The sequence below is a fragment of the Thermobia domestica genome, unplaced genomic scaffold (genome assembly GCF_964235325.1).
Source record: "Thermobia domestica unplaced genomic scaffold, izTheDome1.hap1.1 HAP1_SCAFFOLD_388, whole genome shotgun sequence".
In the NCBI taxonomy this organism is placed as follows: domain Eukaryota; kingdom Metazoa; phylum Arthropoda; class Insecta; order Zygentoma; family Lepismatidae; genus Thermobia; species Thermobia domestica.
This window is the reverse complement of record NW_027656099.1, coordinates 100,299-124,631: the sequence shown is the minus strand read 5'-3', so window position 1 is coordinate 124,631 and position 24,333 is coordinate 100,299. Positions and strand designations below refer to the sequence as shown.

The window sequence follows — 24,333 nt, the reverse complement described above, 5'->3', positions numbered from 1 at the left end:
CGGTAAATCAACTAGATGAGAACCATGTGTCAGGTGGCGTGTCTGCAGGCATAAAGACGAACTAAAGGAACATTAGCTTACCTTTTGTTTCTTTATTTCCTTCCTCTGTTCCATTTTCGTTATTGTTTCTAAAGTAATGAAATTACCTTACCAAAAATAACAATGCATCGTCACCAAACAGCGAACACTGATCTATAGACAAAATAATTAACCCGGACTGGCTAGGGAGATATTTTCCCCATGAAACTTATACGAACGGATAATATTTGCTGGGTTATGATTGCTTGTTGAGAGTCTACGGTGCTTCGGCTAAATTTTTTGGCGGTTATTGATGTATGTTATCTCTGGTAGTACATATTTCTATAACGGATTCAAAAGATCGTGTAATTTTTATCTACAAAACAACACATTTCATTATATCGGAAAAGTGTAATGTCCTATTGAAAAAACAGATATGCAGTTAGTTGCATATTTTAAAACTATATGAATGCAACCGAAAACGTTTGAAAATTAAATATAGTTAAAAAAAAAGTCATTTACCTCAAAATTGGCAATGGTTTTCCCTGCCATCTAGGAGACACCTATACGTATTAACTCTGGCTTAATGTCATATACTGGCAGTTATATGGAATTGAGTAACCCATTGCATAATGAATGTATTGAATCAGTAAGACTTAGTTTGACACACTAAACGCGTTTAAATGCATAATGCGAGAAAAGTAAGGTACTCACATTAATACCACTCCACACTTTAAGAATTATAGTTCCACCTTCCTTTCCTACAGTTCCACAAAGTGTGGAGTATTCCACTCAATTTTAGGCCCTGCTCTTAACCCTTTTAAATTCTATCGTATAGTTTTATACGATAGGGTAATATCTTCATTATTCGATTAAAAATGTACTAACAAATCCTTTTAGATCGTGTTTTTTGGTTTTGTTTTGTTCTTGCAAGCATGGGGGCATTGTCGAACACGTTACGTATTGTTTCACGCCTCTCTGCGTCGAGAGAGAGGGGTGATGAGACGTCATAACTTAAAAGAATCATTTTCTGTTAGGCCTATTTTTATTATTTTTTTGGCGGGCTTACTTTTGCACCTAGAAGATTGAAATTTTGCACACACATTCAGTGCCACACAATCATAGTCATACGTCTTTCAAATAAAATCAGAAAAATAAACACACTGCTGAACAAGACTGCACTTATTTAATATAAAAACACATTTACACGTGACGTTTCGAACTTCTAGCCAAGATTCTCATCAGACATCAGAGTGTACGTCTGATGAGGATCTTGACTAGAAAATCGAAACGTCACGTGTAAATGTGTTTTTATATTAAATAAGTGCAGTCTTGTTTAGCAGTGTGTTTATTTTCACATTCAGTGCACTCCTTAGTATTTTTCAGATTTCTGCGTTAACACAGGAGGGGTCCAGAGGGCCAAAAAAGGTTAAATATATATATATATACATACACTTTTAACAAAAAATCCCTTTTTTCGCGATTTTTCAGCTTCAGATTCATGGCGGAGACATGTCAATGGTACCGTTTTAAAGGCTGATTTTATTCTGAAGAGAATGAGGTACGAACCATGATCCTATGATAAATATGGATGATGTGTAGCTGCTTGACTGAAAGTCTATAATTTACCTTAAAAAAAAAAGAAAAAGAAAAGACAGAATTTAAAAGGGTTAAAACCTCAACAATTAATGAAAAGTAATTTGAATGACTAATTACGAACACGATTCAAATTACAGTAAATATTGGCAACAACTATAAGAGCTATGAAAAGCTAACAAGTAGTTGTGTCACATGTACACTACTTGAAGAAGTTCCGTTTATATGGCGTCTCAATATTGACACCGGAAGTGGCAATCTCTATCATTTCCAGATTTAGTAGAGAGGATTAAAGTAGAGATAGAATGTATTCTCAGAACACTTGATTGCAGAAAACTGCCTCTCGCTATCGTATTATCGTGTTTGTTCTATAGTGAGCAACGCAAAAACCGGAAATGGTTCATTTATACCACTTCCGGTTTTAGCAGAGATTGGACGAAATATACTCCTGGAACGCTCTATTAATTTAAGGGAACAGCTTCCCGCTATCTATTACCGTTTTTAAGCAGGATTTCTCAACCTGGGGGGGGTCGCGAAGATAAGCGGAAGAGAGAAATATAATTGTAATCTAATACTGGAAAATATTTTTAAATATTATTTTGAATTTTGCTCTGATAGGTATATTTGCATTTTTATACATACTGTTAAAAACAACAAAAATTAGGTCTACTAAACATTTTCAACAGGTGCACAGTTGTTTAAAAATCAATTTAAATGAAAAATGTCCGACATGAAACTAATGAGAACTGCATATTGAAATAGCAAAAATATACAAATGCAACAAAAGCTGCATATTGAAATACAATTAAAACTGAAAGCTAATGAGATACTTGAGCATGGTGTGATTTCACTAGTGCGGCAATGTCCGGCTCAATCTTAACGAATTGGATTTCTAGCGTTTGACACTCAAAAAACTGGCCAAAACTGATGGTGATCAGTGGTGTAACAGAGGGGCCCACAGGGCCTGCAGTGCGGGGAGGCCCGCAGGGTTTGGGGACCCACCGCGAAGCAAATGCCAAGAACTGTAGGCTACAAAAAGTGAGCTGAATACGGAATATCCATTTCCCTGAACAACATTATTTACTTTAGAAAAGAAAAATATGCTCTGGGTGAAAATTAATCCATTCTAGCAACATCAGTTTAAAAAATCATCTTAGTACTCGAAGGTTAAGGGAAAACAATTTTTACCTTTTTCGGTGAGTATTAATTTTAATTGCAATTTTATTATATTTCATGGATTTATTAACCATCGTCTTCTACAGAGACATAGTATAGTGGGCAGTTAATGGGCAAAAAAAAAGTAATCCTGCGGAGGGGAGGAAGGGGCATTTTTGCGTTACGCTACTGATGGTGATCCATCAAATAGCTTTTTATTTTATTTATTTTTTTTTTCTCCCGGACACGCGGACAAAGGAAATATGCAAAGGAGTTTTGGTAAGCCGAACCTCTTAAAAACTAATATCAATTAATGGTTTTTATTGATGGAATAAATGCCTAAACGTATACTTGTGGAAGAAACACATTTAAGAACACGCAGTAAAAATTCATGGTCACAACATACACAGTACGATTCCCGTTTCTGTATCACTATATGAAAAGTGACATGAAACAAAAATTTTTTTTATAAACTACTTTTTGGAGGGAATTTCCTATAAAATCCCTCTAGAATTTCCCTGATATAAAAATGGCGACACGGTGTATATACATCATTGTAAATTGTGTTTCATTGCGAATCCAATGAAGTATAAACAGTGCTTATATTATTACTGTGGAAGTTGTGTGTGTTCATCTGCACGTAAATAACGAATTTCTGAAAATAACCCATTTTTTCAAGGTCACGTGGGCGTCACGGAAAAATGGTGGGTGATGGAAAAAACTGATTACATATTTTAAAAAATGAAATGAAATCTGAGTTTTACGTCCCACGGTTATGTCGGTTAGGCTAAAGGAGACAGTGATGATCAGTAATGAATGAAATGGTGGAATGAAGAAAGTGGGAGGAAACGGAAGAACCCCGGGGAAACCCACGCACACGGTGTTTGTCCATATATTACATATTTGAATTCTAAGTGAAAAGTGCTATTAAAATCAGACATTTTCTCCCTTGTGTCAGAGTTTTTTTTTTCCGACTAGTGTAATCTTTAACGGGTGATCAAACTTAGGTGAATTTTCTTTCGTGCTGTCGTGATGGAACAAAACATCTTTACGATTGACGAGTTCTGAAGGTTTCTGGATGCTAGACTCGTTGGAACAATCCGATTGCCCACATTCGAATCGATTGCTGGGTTTCTTAGTAAGAGTTCGGAAAACACGACAGGACACCTTTAAAACTCCACCACACTGAGAGCATAATCTTCCACTGATAACTATCTGCTTTTGATGTCGTCTGAGGCGAATCATTATGTCAAGATCAAGACCGTTCGGTGTAAACAACCCACTTCTCATCACTAGTTGTTATTCGCTTCAAAAAAGGATTTCTCACGTTTAATGAGAATATTGCAGAGGTTTATACTGCAATGTACCACGTGCTTTGTACAAACAATGTCATATGCTCCTGTTTGTAAGCATTACCACATGTGTTTATGTCGAAGTGCTACACACCACGTAGGATTACTACGAGAAGCAGACGATGGACCACTAACACATCCTACAAGCCACATGACGACATGGCAGCAGCAGCGCCACCGTCACCTGGACGCCTATATAATGGACAGCACCAGTCTTCGATTGGTTTTCTTTCTCTTGCTTGCCTGGAGCAATAGGAGTAACCCAACCTCAAAGCCTTTAGTCTGCTGCAGGACTCTTGGCTATGGGGGGAATAAAATAAAGTGACAGAGCCCCGAAGCAGGCTAAGCAACCGAGATTGGGATGCCGACAGAGCCCCGATGTAGGCTAAGCCAGGGAGAAAGAAATAGCCAAGAGTCTTGCAGCAGACTAAAGGCTTTGAGGTTGGGTTACTCCTATTGCTCCAGGCAAGCAAGAGAAAGAAAACCAATCAAAGACTGGTGCTGTCCATTATATAGGCGTCCTCCCGACAGAGCCCCGATGTAGGCTAAGCCAGGGAGAAAGAAATAGCCAAGAGTCTTGCAGCAGACTAAAGGCTTTGAGGTTGGGTTACTCCTATTGCTCCAGGCAAGCAAGAGAAAGAAAACCAATCAAAGACTGGTGCTGTCCATTATATAGGCGTCCTCCCGACAGAGCCCCGATGTAGGCTAAGCCAGGGAGAAAGAAATAGCCAAGAGTCTTGCAGCAGACTAAAGGCTTTGAGGTTGGGTTACTCCTATTGCTCCAGGCAAGCAAGAGAAAGAAAACCAATCAAAGACTGGTGCTGTCCATTATATAGGCGTCCTCCCGACAGAGCCCCGATGTAGGCTAAGCCAGGGAGAAAGAAATAGCCAAGAGTCTTGCAGCAGACTAAAGGCTTTGAGGTTGGGTTACTCCTATTGCTCCAGGCAAGCAAGAGAAAGAAAACCAATCAAAGACTGGTGCTGTCCATTATATAGGCGTCCTCCCGACAGAGCCCCGATGTAGGCTAAGCCAGGGAGAAAGAAATAGCCAAGAGTCTTGCAGCAGACTAAAGGCTTTGAGGTTGGGTTACTCCTATTGCTCCAGGCAAGCAAGAGAAAGAAAACCAATCAAAGACTGGTGCTGTCCATTATATAGGCGTCCTCCCGACAGAGCCCCGATGTAGGCTAAGCCAGGGAGAAAGAAATAGCCAAGAGTCTTGCAGCAGACTAAAGGCTTTGAGGTTGGGTTACTCCTATTGCTCCAGGCAAGCAAGAGAAAGAAAACCAATCAAAGACTGGTGCTGTCCATTATATAGGCGTCCTCCCGACAGAGCCCCGATGTAGGCTAAGCCAGGGAGAAAGAAATAGCCAAGAGTCTTGCAGCAGACTAAAGGCTTTGAGGTTGGGTTACTCCTATTGCTCCAGGCAAGCAAGAGAAAGAAAACCAATCAAAGACTGGTGCTGTCCATTATATAGGCGTCCTCCCGACAGAGCCCCGATGTAGGCTAAGCCAGGGAGAAAGAAATAGCCAAGAGTCTTGCAGCAGACTAAAGGCTTTGAGGTTGGGTTACTCCTATTGCTCCAGGCAAGCAAGAGAAAGAAAACCAATCAAAGACTGGTGCTGTCCATTATATAGGCGTCCTCCCGACAGAGCCCCGATGTAGGCTAAGCCAGGGAGAAAGAAATAGCCAAGAGTCTTGCAGCAGACTAAAGGCTTTGAGGTTGGGTTACTCCTATTGCTCCAGGCAAGCAAGAGAAAGAAAACCAATCAAAGACTGGTGCTGTCCATTATATAGGCGTCCTCCCGACAGAGCCCCGATGTAGGCTAAGCCAGGGAGAAAGAAATAGCCAAGAGTCTTGCAGCAGACTAAAGGCTTTGAGGTTGGGTTACTCCTATTGCTCCAGGCAAGCAAGAGAAAGAAAACCAATCAAAGACTGGTGCTGTCCATTATATAGGCGTCCTCCCGACAGAGCCCCGATGTAGGCTAAGCCAGGGAGAAAGAAATAACCAAGAGTCTTGCAGCAGACTAAAGGCTTTGAGGTTGGGTTACTCCTATTGCTCCAGGCAAGCAAAAGAAAGAAAACCAATCAAAGACTGGTGCTGTCCATTATATAGGCGTCCTCCCGACAGAGCCCCGATGTAGGCTAAGCCAGGGAGAAAGAAATAACCAAGAGTCCTACAGCAGACTAAAGGCTTTGATGTTGGGTTACTCCTATTGCTCCAGGCAAGCAAGAGAAAGAAAACCAATCAAAGACTGGTGCTGTCCATTATATAGGCGTCCTCCCGACAGAGCCCCGATGTAGGCTAAGCCAGGGAGAAAGAAATAACCAAGAGTCTTGCAGCAGACTAAAGGCTTTGAGGTTGGGTTACTCCTATTGCTCCAGGCAAGCAAAAGGTGGGATTCCTCCACCATTCTACTTAGCTTGCCCGGAGCTCTGTAGAGATCCTGTCCACGACCGCACCATCTTGGGCTACCTAATTTCTACCTCACAATAGAGAAAATTGTACTAAAGTATTTCCGTAAATACTGCTTGTTTTATAAAATAAACGTACTGGGAGTCGATTCCCGACTCCGGTTTTATCGACCTAGCTCTACCTGTAACCGCACTACCGGAATTTTACAATACACATCATCAAATGACACTTCTTGAGTTCATCAATAATCCAAATATGGAACTTGCTTACATATCCTAGCTAGGGATGCGCACCAGACAAGATTTGTGGCAGTCTCGTCCCGAAAATGTGCTGTAAAAGTGATGTCTCGACTCGACTATGTAGTGATGTATATTTTTCTATTGGAAGAACCGTGTTTCGACTCGTCTCGTGCGCATCCCTAATCCTAGGTTCTTCACGTGGTCGTGAAGACCTAAACGATTGATGTTTAACGTTTCCACAATTTGTTGTGTCGTAAAACGTTGGTTTGACTTAATCAATGCCTTTATTATCATCAACCTTGGCGAGTCTCTTTGATCAGGGAGCGATGCTGAGCACAGAAGTTTGTGAACCATCGCTGGCACTTGTAAAGCAATATTACCGTAACTTTAGGTGATGCATATTCCTCACTTTAAGGAAATATAACAGTAAAATATGGTGAAAATTCACAGTTTGGTCTTCAAACTTCAACTTGTAAAATCTGCAAAATTCAACCAAATCGATTTTGTTTATTTAATAAGAATGAAACTTCAGCTGTCAAATTACATAGTTACATAGTAATAATATAGATGGGAATCACTAGTACTTCCAAAAATGAATTAGCAATCAGTTGCAAAAATCCATCATTACTTTTCCGAAAACCAACATAATCCAGAGAATTATGTGAATGATCACACAAATGGCACTGTTGATCCACTGTATACACCTTTGGCAACATCGTATTAGCAGCTTAATGCATTTACCATGTAATTGGAGAAGTAGAGAATATTACGTAATACTGCGAACGTCAATAATAAATGTGACTTTCCACTGTCAATCTGGGCTTTACAAACTTGTAAATAGTTTCTAAATTCACTTCTATATATATGTATCCTCTTGGAGAGAACGATCCAGTGAAGTTTCACTGTATTTTCTATGAGTACACTGCCCTGTCTTGTTCACACCACCCTGTCAGGATTTTGTATTCTTTAGTGCACTGCCGGATTCAATGACACAGAACTGCTAAACTGAACGTAGGAAGTTACTTCGGAATAAAATCCAGAAGACAGTAACACAAAGGATTATTCTTGATTGAAACTGTGTCCGATCTTTTATAATCTTTAGTGAAATATCATTTATATCAACTACCAGGACGACAAATGGAGAGCCGGACATGGATAGAAGTAAACGCATGTATTGGAAACCTCTCTAAGTATGATATGACTTTCACCATAGGCCATCAGATATATTTGTTATCAAGAGGAAAATAAATTCGTGCGAACAGATCATAAACTTATCTATGTTCTTTTAATTCAATCAAATATTATTCTCAATAGTGCATCCCCAATACTTACTACTTCCAAATAAGTAATATACACGGTGTCCATTTATTATGTATTTATTATGTAGGTAAAATCCTCACACCTAAACAAAAAAAGAAGCCCATATGAACATAGGGTGAAAACCGCGTTGTTTCAAAGTTACGAGATGCCGAAATCGAGAAAACTAAGTTTGAGGCTGCCTAGCTCCAAAACTATGACAGATATCAAAAGCGGTTTAAGAAATATTACAGGAACTAGTTCACTATCTAAATAACCATGTTCAGATTTGGGTTGTACCGGTGTACATGATTTTAGAGAGAAAGGTGGAAGAGCGGAACCTATACCGCAGCTCCCTCTATAAAATCCGTTGCGCTTATACGTCCAAACTATGAAACATGGTTATTTAGATAGTCACTGTAGCAGTTCCTCTAATATTTCTTTAACCGCCTTTGATATATCTCAGCTTTCAAACTAGGCAGCCTCGAAGTTACAATTTTCTCGATTTCGGCAGCTCGTAACTTTGAAACAACGCGGATTTCGCTCTATGTTCATATGGGCTTTTTTTTTGTTTAGGTGTGAGGATTTCACCAGTGGATTTTGGCTACATAATAAATGAACATCCTATATAGATACAAGTCTGCAACAACGCCTCTAGCGGCTAACTGGGAAAGGATATGACAAAGTTTGTCCTCTAAAAGTTGCATGACATTTAATGTCCTTTTGAACGATTCCAACAGTTATACCACTTTCCATTTCAAATTTTGAAGTTGCCCCCCCGTTGGAGGTATTTACGAGACGCCACTGGTCTCGCTACTATGTTTATTGCCTTCTACACATACGATTTGGTAATGGAATTTTTTGTTTGAAGGTTCTACGTGCAGTATTAGCTGCGATATAGGCCTGGTACGTTCTTATTGAATCACCCTGTATATATATACTTAGTAAATTCATGTATCACTAGAAAATATTAATATATTGGTTCGTACAGCTTCCTTCCTTTCTCTGTATCAATAACAAACAGATGAAAATATTTTTTTATCATAATTATTTTGTAGCCTCACCTAAGTTTTAGGCATTTATTCATTTACTTAGTTTTCTCCAGAAATTTCAAACTGAACTTACAAAGTAAATATTCGCTACTTACCACGATGATCACGAGGCAATGGTAAGCCATCAGGTTTCACATCATCAATCAAGTAAGAGGAATCTGAAAATTTAAAAAGAAAGAAATATGAATTAAAGTCTTAAGAGTTTTCAACTTGACTGTAACTCCATAATGAAGACTTGATCAGCAAAGTTTGTGTAAAAGAAAGAAAGTATTGGTAACTAACGATCGTTAATGGAGTTGTGCGACAAGGATGGCAAAATTCCCGGGGAAATTTTCGGGAAACCGATAACATTTTCTGATAAAAAATGTTCTTCACATATTACCTGAAAGCTTGTTTTATTACAAATACAGTGAGATGCAACGTGTGTCTTTGAGACCTTACAGTCAGAACAGTAGTACAAAGAAATTATGTTCGAAATCGTGAGCAATTCTAAAATATCATTGGAGTTTAAGAGAAAAAAAAATGTCCAAAGATGAGGCATCTACCAATTGATATATCTTATTAAGCTGAACAAAGTGATATATGGTACTTGTACCAATTATGACCCAAGTCCCTAATATGGCCCACCCACCATATACCTGCAGATTTACGTTGGTGCTACTAGATGACAATATAAACTATGTCCTCATGACAAGTGTAAACATATTTGCGCAGCTCAGAGGACATAGTTTATATTGTCATCTAGTAGCACCAATGTAAATCTGCAGAGATATGGTGGGTGGGCCTTATTAGGGACCCGGGCCATAATCGGTACAATCCGCGGCAAAAAACCTGCAACATGAGGATATAAGTTTATTGTGAAATAACGAAGTCTTTTGCTCCAAAATAAGTGTGCACGGGAGGAGGCCGTGGTTTATTCTGGCGTGATTCGTTCTACTTAGACGTTATGTTCATTCCCTGTGCTGTTAGGCGTAGTTTCACAATAAACTTACATCCTCATGTTGCAGGTTTTTTGCCGCGGATTGTACAAGTACCATACATTCTATCAAGAAAGTACCAGGAATTGGTCAATACAACACAAAATATGCATTATTCATCCAAATTTATTGTATCGCTTTCAAAGTAGGCCCCTTCCAAAATAATACACTTATACCAACGAATAATCCAATCATCAAAACATTTTTAAAACGCATTTTCCGGAATCTACTTCAGTACTCGCCGCGAATTCGCTTTGATGTCTTCTATCGGCTGAAAACGGGTGCCTCGAAGTGGTAATTTGAGTTATGGAAAAACAAAAAAAGGTGGCCGGAGCCAGATCAAGGGAATACGGAGGTTGTTCGAGAAGATTTGTTGAGTTTTTGGTCAGAAATTCGTTCACAATGCTTGTGAGATGGTGCGTCGGCACTAGTCGAGCGGCAACACATTTAATGCCCAAACAATCGTTTAAAATGGTACGAATTGATTCGTGAGACACACAAATTTTAGCGGTTATCTCTCTCAGTACTTAAACGTCGATTTTCAGTCACCATTTCCTTTACTCTAGCGATGTTAAGTTCAGTTGGAGACGTTGATGGTCGACCTGAGCGAGGCAAGTCTTCCACCACCTCTCGACTGCTTTTGAATGCACTGTACCACTCACACGCACGCGTTTTGATGAAGTCGATTTACTGTAAGTTTTATATAACATTTTCAGCGCATCTGCACAAGTAATTTTATTTGCAATGCAAAATTTTAGATAGATTCTTTGTTCGATAGTTTTACCCATTGTAAAAATCGCCTACACACACTTGCTACAACTGACAAATGGAGCATTGTAAACAAACTAACTGACAGATGGCGCTCAAACTCCGCATGAGCATAGAGGGCAGTTGTGCTAACGTAGCGACAAGAAGAATTTCGACACTCCCGTTCATTAGGCTTTGCAAATGTACAATTCCTGGTACTTTCTTGACGAATGTACATGAGTGTCAAACCTCATGCACGATTTTCACAATTTTCGAGAAAATTTAAAAAAAAAAAAAAAAGTTTTTGTGAATTTAAAAATTGATGCTGTGCTAGAACCATGCCACATATTGAGAACGAATTGATACTGAAATAAACACTCCTTAAACTCTTCATTAGAACACTTGCAAGACAACAGTACACATTTAAGTATCCTTGGCTTTTTAGAGGAAAAAAATCAAATGAAGGTCGACAATAGTAGTATTTTTACGAGATCTATTTAGAATCGGGGGGGAGGATTCACTCTCTCATTACTGATCCATTTCAATTCCAAGCAGTACAGACGATTTCGATTTTTCAGAAATATTTACTTCACATTCCACCAACAATGACTGTTTTATTTTACGAAGCTATTATTATTATTATTATTATTATTATTATTATTATTATTATTATTATTATTATTATTATTATTATTATGTATTCTGCCTTTTGGCAGGTCCTAGGACTAATGAGTTTTTTATTTTTATTGGCCCTGGAAATGTTTCTTCCACGTTTCTCGATCTTCAGCTTACTCTTTTAACTCCCAATACAGGGTTAGCATAAATAATTCATTCGTTTTGAAAAGGCTATACTTTCGAAAGTATTATACTTGCAAGCATGAGAGACATGAAAAGAACCACAAGATCACCAAGTTTGTATTGTGTAGAGTTTGGCACCCCCTCATTGGCACATCCCAGTTCGTGACTACCTAAGCTATGAACTTCCGCATCGCTGGATTGGTTGTACTGGTGAGAATTACTTTTATTCCCCTGGCCTCCCAGATCGCCTGATTTAACGCCCTGCGACTTCTTCCTGTGGGAGTACGTTAAGGACATTGTTTACGTATCCCCATTACCGCAATCCTTAGTCAAGCTCAAAGAACTCATCAGTGCTGCAGTGCAGACAACTGACTGGACTACTACAAAATCTGTGGAATGAGCTCGACTATCGTGTGGACGTGTGTCGTGTCACCAAAGGGGCACTTGTAGAACATTTGTAGACGGTGTATGCACTTCGTGAGTTTCTAGTTCTTTCCATATATCTTTCATTTGTATACATGTAATACTTTTAAAAATATAGCCTTTTCAAAATGAATGGGTCATTTATGCTAGCCCGGTATTTTTATCAGTTTTCGAAGCTATTGTGACCATTAAAAAGAAAAGATAGAAGAAACAAAATCACAGTGTGTGTGTGTGTGTGTGTGTGTGAGTGAAAAGTGGCCAAGTGACTCCTTACTTTCGACCGACTTTAATTACAAACATTGGAGACTGTGTGAGAGTATCAACAAACATACACACCATACCGTGTCAAAGTAGACTAATGTTTACCTAGGTTTATTGTGAAACATATTTTACATGATTGAGTGGGTGGCGGAGGGAATTTACTCTGTGATCGTCGATTGATTTTAAATCCAAGTAATGGGAATGATTGTGAAGCCTCAAAAAATATGCGCCATACTGCATTTTTTTAAAAACGAAAGTTGTCCCTGGAATATTTTTTTTTTAATTGGAGCAAGGTATTTACTTACATTAGAGGCTAAACTCATTGTTCATTTCGGGCTGGTTTTAATTTCAAGCCTAGGAGTTGTTGCGGATATTTTTTTTTAAAAAATAAGTTTAAAAGAAAATAGAAAAATTAAACATTTTATTGAACGGAAATTATTGTGCAACATATTTTTAAATGAAAAAAATGTAAATTAACAGTTTTTATCTTAGCAAATTTTAACCCCAAGACGTGAGGATCACTGGAAGACACTATGTCACCTTTAAAAAAAATTAAACACTACGTTTTGTCAATATTGAATAATATTTACGTAATTTGTCCTGCAAAACTGATTCGTAAACGTATCTTCAAATTTGTAACAAGGGGTGATTTTGACCCTTTTTCACCCCCTTAGGGCCCGTCCACATATTACGTAACGCTATTTTAGACCAATTTTTACCCCCTTCCATCCCCATGTTATACTTCGTAACGCAAGGCGGAACCCCTTCCCCCTTTGGTACTACAAAATGCTTGTATTTTGAATATATTTGTAGTGCTTTTTCCCCAACAAATCAAAGTATTAGAAAATGGTAGTACCGTAATATATTTTAACCCCATAATGTTTAATTAACCAGTCTTAATTCTTCAAAACTGCACACTGTCGTTCTCCCAAGGAGATCGCATCCATCCTTTTAGGTCACCGATGATTGGCAAAGAAAAATCACTGCCAAAAAGTACAAGTGAAATTGCATCTAAATAACTGATATCGACCTCAATTTACGGAATCCAGGATGCTTCGTGTATTTGAAGTTCGGGAGTGTCGACGATGCAAAGAAATTCTCTTCCTCTTTAATCACAGATTTTAAGTTACTGGACACGTGAAGGAGCAGGGACATCTTTGAGAACAAGTTTTCGAGCATCTTCTTTGGACTTCGGACATTTTACACCTTTTAAAATTCTTCTTGTCCTAAATCAGTACCAGAATCCAAATAAACTCGAATCCAAAAGTAAAATCAGTACGGCATCTGAGAATTAGGTTTTTAATATCTTATTTTGATCCAAATTGTGAATCGTTCCGTCGCGGAAAATATTACTTCACGAAAAAGTGTCTTTTTCTGGTTCACATGCGAAACCCCTTATAAGGAAATGATGCAAATGTAAAGTTTTAAATAATATTCTTAGAAATAGTGACACGAGTGGAAACGTGAGGGCATTTTCAAGCGGTGGTTACGATCACTAACAACTAACTCCAGAAAAGCGTGTGCCGTAAATGCAATGCTGCGATAGCCGCAAAACGGAGTTTTATTGTATTGTAATACACACAGGGTTCTTCACCAGTCATGCTGGTGTCTAGTAGCATCTTCGAATCCCTTCTGGATGATTCGATTTACACAGGCTATATGTTCTCAATTTCCCGAAACAATAGATATATTTATTTATTTAAAAAACAGAAAAGAACTGAATAAAATCGTTTAAAAGATTGCATATAAACCTGAGAATAAAAATAAAAATTACACCAAAATATACATTCGTTACGAAACGAGAATGTAAACCCTCCTTCGTAACGCAAGTCCGAACACCCTCTCTCTCTTTGCCGCGTTACGTAATATGTGGACGACTTCTTATTCTTCATGGATTGTGACCCCAAACAACAGCCTTATTTCGGAAGGCTGGAGGAAGGTATATAGCAAGTATAATTAAAATCGCTTTAGTTTTACAAGAATTATTGTGGAACAGACACATAAATGCCAAGCGAGTCGCATGGTAAAAGATTCGCTACGCTCGCTTCCATAACAACGAAATAGACACAATCTGTTGCATTATAGTGAAAAACGGCTAAACCCATTGAAACGAAGGTACTTATGAGAAACAGCTAAACCATTTGAAAAGATAGTACCTATGAAAAATGGCTAAATCATTTGAAAAGACGGGACTTATGAAAAACGGCTAAAAAGTTTGAAAAGAAGGTATCTATGAAAAACTGCTAAAGCATTTGAAAAGACAATACCTATAAAAACGGCTAAACCATTTGAAAAGATAGTACCTACCTAGACCTGAGTTTTTATGATGTCGCTTTCATTAAAATGTGCACTTTAACACATTCACTATGGCAGTGTAAAACTGAGTTTGGATCTCAGAGCTATACGAGTCACGTGTCACCGGTGACTCATGTAGCACGTTGATGCTAGTAATGTTCAAAATCTGTACAAACGAAAATACCACAAATGAACAGAGGTAATAGAATGTATAAAACGGCACAGCACAGAAATTAAATATCGCACGAGCCATCGATGACTCGTAAAGCACGAACGTGTTAACAGGTGAGGGGGAAGGGTACAAAAATGTCAAAAATAGAACTCAAGAGTTCATTAAATTAGGAACATCAATTTCAGTATATAGACTCCTCACTAAAAATAAGCAGACACGTCTCACAACGTAACTTCACTTTTAAAGGTCCGCACTCGAACCAATGTTGTCTGACTCATCATGAAAAGACGAAAGAACCGTTCGAAATCTGTTTTTGAACATAAATAGCATTTTCCTCTAGCAGGACTTTTGTTAACATGTGTATCCTAAAGTGCGTGAAAGAGATTTAAAATGTATGACAAATATATATATATCAAGAGTCTCTGATGTTACAGAGATGAAAGTTGGTTTATAAACTTACTGAATATAAATCAGCACATGCAACAGTATGTTCGAAATCGAAATTCCACAAGAGGAAGAGTAGAGGGAAGCGATCCTATGCCGTAAATGTCGCCAACACCTAGTGGCCCACTTGCCGGTAAATGTCGATCGTCGATATAAAGACACGTCGAAGGATTGCCGCTAGTGTGCCACTGGCGGCAGGGTTTTGTCGAGTCGAAACAGATATCAACAGTTGGGGTGTTGAAATTACCACCGCGTAGCAGTGAGGACTTCATTTTGGTCCGCGTTCCTTCGATTCGTCGCGGAAAATCGCGAACGGACCAACACAAACTATTGCCAGTCATGTGCATGCGGTTATTATTATATATTAATTTTTCATGACGAATTGTTCCTAAAGAAGTTTCGAGGATCAAGAGTAACCCCTGCCTTTAAATCATGAAGTTAAAAATCTTGAGATGAGTGCGTATAATTGTGTGAATTTAGATGGCAACTGTCGCCGATCATTAGAAAGTAAATATGGGAGAACTATGAAAATACAGTAAATAAACGTGCGTGATTTCGTTATAAAATTATACGACAAACGCATTTTATCTGATCCCAAACGGTTATCGTCGAATATAGACTGTTAAAGGAGCACTCTGATTGGCCAAATGTAAAAGACCTCAACAATTTATTCCTTTACAAACGAGGATTTTTTTTTAACGTCCCCGTGTCGAAGTTGCAAGAACACGCGCCTAGTAATCATCAGGTTGTTGGTTCGCGTCCACCCTGGGGTACTTTTTTTTTTTTTAGCCTCACCTTAATGTAAACAAATCACGCATATAGGCGAATTAACATATTTTGGGGGAGTAATTTTGTGGTTCATTGGCATTTCGTCGCGTGTCTGGCGCTGGTGGTATAATTTTCTAAACAGAAATGAGGCCACTGTGGATCGTCGCTGGAGGGCAGCCAATTTTGGATGAGATGTCGCTAGTTGCTCATAGGTGGTGCACCAACGCTTACGGTATGAGGCACGCTGCGTTAGCATTGTGATTGGTTGTTTCGGAAATTGATACAAGCGGGAACGAGTTACCGACTTTCTCTAACATGATTATAAAGAAAAAATAATGGAGAAATCAGTAAATCATTTAAGTGGATTCGAATTAGGTTCAAAAGGAAAAGCATTAAAATACAACAGAAAGACAGCTAAAAAGCTATCCTTCAATGGTTTCTAAGACAAACCAACTTCTTAAAAGCTTGCATTTTTTCTTTCTTAAATTTTCATGACGAAGAGTAACTGTTTTAAACCCAGCATTTATGTTTTTGCTATGATCTCTTTTAAGGTAACATTACATTAAGTAACTAAATAGAAGATGAATATTCAAACAGCAAACTGTAAATTACAGTGCAATTGATACTACTTGTCCCTTGTGACAGCTCGCTGCGCGCACGTGATGCTCAATGCTGCGTTGCCAGCTTTTGCGTCGGGTATTGAAACTACACAACTAGTATACACGAAACACGAAATTATTCACTGCAAGTAAATCTCAGTTTTATAAAATTAAATGCCACAAAAGAGAACTAAAAAGAATGCTTTCAATAACCAACAGGTTCACTACTTAAGTTGACATTCGACTAAAACAATGTGCAAATGTTTATATTCAAATTGGCAACGTACGGAAAGGGTGGAATGTTTAGCACTGCAGAGCGAGAGAAATGAGCCAATATAATTGGCTGAATGTGCTGTTACCATAGAAACAGTCCTTCTTGGCTGATTGTTATGACCACGTGCAGATGTAAAAAAAAAAAAAAAAAAAAAAAAGCAACTGTCATCAATTGAATTATATGTAAGGAATGGTTCGTTACCCCTTCCTTCGATGCGCTGCAGCCCAACTGCAGCTTTTAGAGAACTTAAAAATGCATCTTTGGAATTACGACTTGGATGATGCGCGAGTTGTGTATTTATATCCTTATGTATATGTGACATTTGGGTCCTGTATGGCGAATGCAAAAATAAACCACACACACTCTCAGTCTCTCTCTCTCTCTCTCTCTCACGCACACACACACACTCACTCTCCCGCTCAGTCACTTACTCTCGCTTACTCACTTACAAAACAAACAAACACACATACTCACTCACTCTCCTTCCTCTTACTCACTTCCCCCCTCTCTCTCTATCGCTCACTCACTTTCCCTCATTCTCTTTCTTAATCCCTCTCACTCTCTGCACACCACCATCACTGTGACCGAGATAAAAAACGCCTCCCACCTGTGTATATATTGCCAGTATATACATTGATTAACAATACGTACCTAAAGCTGTTCCCATATAGAATGGGTTCATAAGATCTTCCATAGAATATGCATTGCTTTCGAAATCTCTATCTTCCTCTAAAGGATTCTGTAATGAAGGGATCGGTTCTCCTGCAGACAAACAGGGATCACGTTCAAGGCTTACTCCAGGCATATCTGCAACAAATGAAATATAATATGTAAACCCTACAACATCTCGGGGTAGAAAATGATTTGGAAGATGTTTAGACAGTAAGCGACTTCAACAAAAGCGCTAAAAAGAGAATATAAAATCGTTAAAAGTAGAATACAATAATAAAAAGCTCTTAAAAGTAGAAAATAATAATAATAGTACTTAAAAGTAGAAAATAATTCATTAGTATTACTTATTAAAATTTAGATCTGTGCCAAGCCAAATAAATGAACGTCTCATAAAATTATCCTCAAAACTAATTTAAATTACAAACAATGTAAAACAACGCTCAAACTTGCTCACAGATCTCTCTAATTCCTGACTATTCTTTAAACTCCCTAGCTTTCGACTCTCCCCTGGAGTCTTGGTCACGGAGGATAAAAATAAGAAGAATAAAAACATCAAAGAATATCAGTTGAGAATGCTCCATGAGCATTGCCAGAACGAACTTAAAAAGAATTATTTTTCTTATTAACTTCTACAGGCTTTATACCAATTGTTTTATGTACTTTATTATTCTTGTAGTATATCTATCCATTTATAATTTCCTTTAGTACTATTTTTTTTTCCACGTTTTGTTTAAGAGTTCTGTTAAAACGTTCTACGGTATGTTGTTTTACGAAGACACATGCTCAAAATGGAAAAATTCGCAAAATATCATCTCTCTCTATAGCTTACGGTTCCCGAGATACAGCTCCTTAAATCTACCTAAATTCGAACTTTTTTGGCCAATATCTGGGGAACGGTGGCCAGTTGGCCAGAGGCCACCGGTTACTATTTGGTACTGAAATGTTCACCATCCTCAGTGGCATAGCAATAGGGTAGGCATTGCCTATGGGCGCATTCTGTTTCGGTATATTAGGGGGCGCCTTAGGTTTTCAATTAAAAAAAAAAAAAAAAAAAAGCAAATCATATAAATAGAGCCCCAAGTTTTCGTGTCTTCATTTCCGAACATGGCAATAAAAATTCCTGCTCACTTCGGTCACAGTTTATTACATCTGCTCAGTGGTAGAGCGTTCACCTCTGGTGCTTGGGGTCTCGGGTTCAAACCCTGCTCCCGCCAAGTGAACTTTGTGGTGGACAAACACCGTGTGCGTGGGTTTTCTCGGGGTTCTCCCGTTTCCTCCCACTTTCTTTATTCCACCATTTCATTCATCTCTCATCTTCACCGTCTCCTTTAGCCTAACCGGCATAATTGTGGGACGTAAAACTCAAAAATTTCATTTCATTTTTATTACATTTGCATATCAAATTATTAGCATTAGTGTAAACTCGTCGAGGTTCTAGCACTGTATGATTAAGGAATTTATCCTCCTGTATTAATACATCAGTCCTATATTACATGTATTGAGCTTATTAACTTTAAACATGGCCATCTCTGGCAAATTAGAATTGAGGGGACGGGGACGGGGACGACCAGAATGCTTCTAGACCCCAACTGAGTTTACGTCAAAATTACGAGTAAATGGTGATTTACTTGAATTATGAGCTAACTGGATTCTCATACTACCTTTGCCAATACAATCGATAGGTTAAGCATGACGTATTTTTGCCAATATTTATTTGTTCATGTTTTTCGATGGGTTCCGAAGTCGTGAGCTGCAAATGGAACTTACAATGATTATATTTTACGTTGATTTTTTTTATATTTTACATTTTTTTTTTTTTTTTTTTTTTAAAGTTTCTGAAAGAGGGACTCTGAGAGAGTCCAAATTGATTAAAGATAAGTAAGAGAGGGAAACCTTTTGCGTGAAAAAAAGTGGAACATCCACCTGCCTATGCTTTCTGTACGTACCAGATGTATTATTTGGAACCGAAAATACCAGTTTTAGATCCTTGCACTTAGCAGGTTTAGTGCAGTAGTGATGAAATCACATAACTCACCCATTCACCATAATTTTCTTCGTTTAATGCTACAAATTTAAGTTTACTTACAATACGGTTTTTAGATAACTACTTCTCCTTGACATAGGAATTATACTCTTAATACTATCCATTAATTTATTCTTTCTGTACCTTAATTGTTTTGCTTCTACCATACCTCCTACATGTCATTCGGAATATAATTTATTCTCCAACAATGTCTTAATATCTTATTAATTACTTCCATTTATATTGTGAAGATCCTCACATCACAACATGAGCACATGTTTATGAACGACACGTGCTAACGTTTCCAAACAAGCAGACGATACACAGAATACGAGGACACGAAGCAAACCGAAAGAAGACGAGCCACTCCAACAGGAATCATAAAAGAGGAACCACAGAGGAAGGAGGCATTAGTTGACCACTGATCGCCAACCCACTACAGCTCTGGAGGTCGCTTTGGACTAAGGGGCTATACCTACCCTAACATCCCTGGAGGCTGCTTTGAAGCGAAGGGGATTCCTCAACACAACCATACCTCACGAGGCTGCTATGAGCTGAGGTTTCCTACGACTTTAACCTGATATCGCTACAAGACACTCCGGCGTCTGCCATGAGCGAAGGGGTTCCCGTATGAAACAATATATCCTTCAACCCTGGTCATAAAAGAGATTCTGTTATAAGAACTTTGTAAACACAAAGACTGCTTTGTATTTTTTATAATAAATAGGTGAAAGGCTAGATTCCTGGTCCATTATTGACTCTATCTACAAAACATTTCAATATTCTTTTTACTCATTATTCCCAATGTACCGCATTGGTTCATTGTTCAAAATTTTACGTTCACCTCAAAGTACAAATTTCCAGAACTCGAGTATTTTGTGTTGCCTTCTCGTAATGCAACGTTTCTGCTTCTTACAATGCAATGCTATTCATCCCAGACCTTTCTGTAACTCTTCATTCAGTAACTCACACAGTATGCTTTTCATCATGGCACCCATCAACAAAATATTGAGGACACGTTCCAGTCCCTGTCCCCCCGCCACAGACGCTCGTGACTTTAAATAAAAAAAATTACCCTGCACAACAGGCTTTCAACAATAATGACAAATTCTATGACCTATAAGATCTGGATTAAAACGAGTTAAAATGTGTTGCCATGATTATGAGGCACAGCACAATTGCCACGTACTGCGACTACACAGAACCAAGCACAAGCACCGGGGTCGGGCCAACGGGGTAACTGCCTGCGGCACTAACGTCAGGGGGCGCCCAAATAAGTACCACAAAATAAAATTTCGAACATATTTTCTAATATCACTGTAATAAAATGTAAAATATAGGCTAGGACTAGGTGGGAGATGCCAAAAAGACACTTTGACCGGGTAAAAATTTTGCTCATGAATTGGGCATCTCTGATCTGATAAAAGAATTTGCAGAAGCAAAAAAGAGAAAGAAACACTTCTGATTATGTATATAATTTGTCGGTTAGAAAAACTGAAAAACAGAAAAAATGTTTATAAGCAGTTTCACAAGGTTTATTATTTATTTTATAATTATGTAAAATCGTTACATACTATATAAATAAATTCATTTGAAATCCTTTTGGTAATACTGGTTGATACATTACTGTTTATTTACACTACTACTGCTAAAAAGTCCAAATTTTACATGAGTATATCTTAATGAACAGGACACTCTGTCCAGCTTATTTTTAAAAGACATACCACAACGATATAAAAAGAAAAATGGTCAATACCTTCCCACTGATAATTTTCAGTTTATGGCCGTTTCTGCGCGTATGCAAAAGTTCAGAAGCGTACGCATAAGATAGTCATGCATAGGTTAGGTTAGGTTAGTGGCCAGCTAGGTCGACGGACCTCACTTCCTTGGATTTTCTTTTATGGGAACACTTAAAACACCTAGTGTATCAGAAGATGATTCGGGATGTTGGACACCTAGAGGGACGTATTCAGGACGCCTGTGATAGCATCACCCCCGCTGTGTTGTTACGGGTTCAGGAGGACTGGATTAAGAGACTCCGGTTGTGTGTTGCAATGGACGGTCAACATGTGGAGCACATCCTGTAGATGGGACTTTGGGGCATCATAACTTTGGAACGGGACATGATAACGCATTTCTGTTTGCAGGACTGCATCTACCTGCAAAACAGTGTTAATTGATGTTTTACATGCCTACCTTCCCATTTGAAAAAAATAATCTGGATCCAAGATGGCGGACATCAAGATTGCCGCCATTTACTACGCATGCATCAATCGGTAGCTCCTTTACCCAAGTCTGCCCTCCGCTAGTCAGATTTGCTTTAATCATGTTTATTTCCAAAATAATCCACTGTATTAAGGCTTATGGACCACCCTGTATATATAAAATAGCTTCAAGGTTCAGTTACCTTCTCGTGATTATTGTTAATTTACGAGACATGTTCAAAAAGAAACCAAATCTTTATTGTGAAGTTCGTAATAAAGATGTGGAGGAGAACCGAAAATGAAGGTAATTTGCTGGTAGCTATAGGCCAGGTTCCAAGTTCTAAGCTTACGGTGAGCTATTTTTTAGTTACTCGAACACAGTGTTACGAATGATACGGACGTTTTAAATCAGACCAAACCTACAACGAAGACAACTCAAAAATTTGGATGCTCATCCACATCTACCGTAATCCATCGCGTGGGAAGTATCCGGAAAATCGTCAGCACGAACCACCTTCTCACCCCCATGAAGATGCTGGTGAGAAGAAGAATAGGCTCCTTTTGTATGATTTTGACGGACAAACTGCAGATGCAATGTATTGCCAAAAGTTTATGCCATGCCTGTTAACAGCCGAGCAATAACAAAACCATATAAAGACATCTCACGAATGTTACGTCAAGTGAATCCTGACCCATTTTTCTTAAAGCTGGAAAATAATGACGATGAATCGTATGTGTTCGAGTATGACGTGGAAACCAAAGTGCAATAACTACAGCGCAATCCTTACCAGGCAAAGCATGAAGAAGTAAAACGCATATTAAAGTTATGTTGATCGTGTTCTTGAGTTAACAAGAGGATCTTCATTCTGAGTTGGAGCTCCCTTGTGGCTAAGCAGTTAGCGTACACGCCTTTGGTGTGGCGTGGGAGACCCGGGTTCGATTCCCAGCGGGAGCTCATGTGGTTCGGATTCCACGTTAACCAGTAGGTCTACTTCTCATATAACCTTGCTGCTGAGAGGGACGTTCAACTCAAAATCAACTCTTTTTTTTTTCTTTTTTAATTCGGGGTTGATGTCATGTGATTCCACAACAAATATAATGTTGTATACTGTTATGTAATTATTGCATGTGAAGTTGCGGTGCACGAGGTCATGATTATAGAAAAAACTGCATGGTTCATCATGATAAAGCACGTACCCATTCCTGATTTGCTGTTAAGGAATGTTTGCAAAGCACCAGATTTACATAGTCCCATATTGTGCTACTCGCATGATTCTTGGGCCGCGGTGGCTCAGTGGTAGAGCGTTCACCACTGGTGCATGCGGTCCTTGGTTTGATCCCAGTTCGCACCAAGTGAACTTTGTGGTGGTCAAACAGTGCGCGTGAGTTTTCTTGGGGTTCCTCCGTTTCCTCCCACTTTACTCGTTTCATCATTCCATTCATTTCTCATCATCACCGTCTCCTTTAAGCCTAACCGGAATAATCGTGAGACGTAAAATTCAAAAGATTTCATTTTTTGCCTGATTCTTTCTCCTATTCCTTTCAGTTGAAATTAAGTATCAAAGTGAACTTTACGGATTTTGATTATAGACGTGATACAGAGGATATATTACAGTATTTCCAGGACATTCCAAAACTGGAGTTCCAGCTTATTATTCAGAAAAGCTATATTAACAACGTATCTCTTAAACATTATACTATTTTAACACTTAGTTTATTAAAAAACAGTAGCAGCTTAACTTTATCAAGTTTCAGGAACTTCATCTAGTAGGCTTTAAGCAGAAAATGAAGAAAGAAAGAAGATTTTTTTTTTTTTTAAGTGGCTAAATATCAAAATATATATACACTCTACAGAATCAATAAACACAGTACTTAGATCAACTGATCACTATCATTATGTCCAATTGGCAAAACTAGAATATCTATAAACATTTCTGTTAAAGTAACACCGAGAACTTACAAAATAAAAGCTGCATACAACCATTTTAGACCTTCAAAATACAATCAATACTTATAAATACCTACTAGGCTCTACATAAACTATTAAAATTTATCAATAACTCACTTATGATAAGAACTTGAAAATCTATTTCATTGAAATTAACTCTTTCTCATACAAATACACGTCTCTTTATAGTACACCCAACAATATATTACAATTATTCCAGTTTAGACGTAAACAACAGTTATACAGTAACATGATAAGATGGCTTTAGAATTACATGATGTAATTCAACTTATTACCAAAAAAAAAATCTAGAAATATATTATATATATATATGCATTACATACAAGACACGAGTATTGCATTAAATTCCAAGCAGAGGAGTTGTACGATGATCCTAGATCTGCCGCAGACTTTGGTACGAACATCTCCGAAAGTGTCTGATAGGCTAGAGTAGCTTACAAAACCCCTAACCTATCAGACACTTTCAAACATGTTGTACGGATTCAAGTAGACTCCAACGACGATAAGACAGCATCTATACAGCCATCAATAAATAACAATCATTATACACTCCTAACAAATAAATTAAAGCACCAAGAAAGAA

At 38.2% G+C, this 24,333-nt stretch overlaps 1 protein-coding gene across 1 annotated transcript in view; it reads right to left on the bottom strand.

The window, feature by feature from the left end:
* The window catches only part of LOC145676817 (uncharacterized), a 114,744-nt gene that overhangs the window by 19,467 nt on the left and 70,944 nt on the right, over positions 1 to 24,333 (bottom strand). The window contains exons 11-12 of the mRNA XM_081747596.1: positions 17,534 to 17,689; positions 9,220 to 9,282 (exon numbers count right to left, since the gene is read on the bottom strand). Of these exons, the coding sequence (XP_081603722.1) occupies positions 9,220 to 9,282; positions 17,534 to 17,689 (219 nt within the window). The remainder of the gene's footprint in view (positions 1 to 9,219; positions 9,283 to 17,533; positions 17,690 to 24,333) is intronic.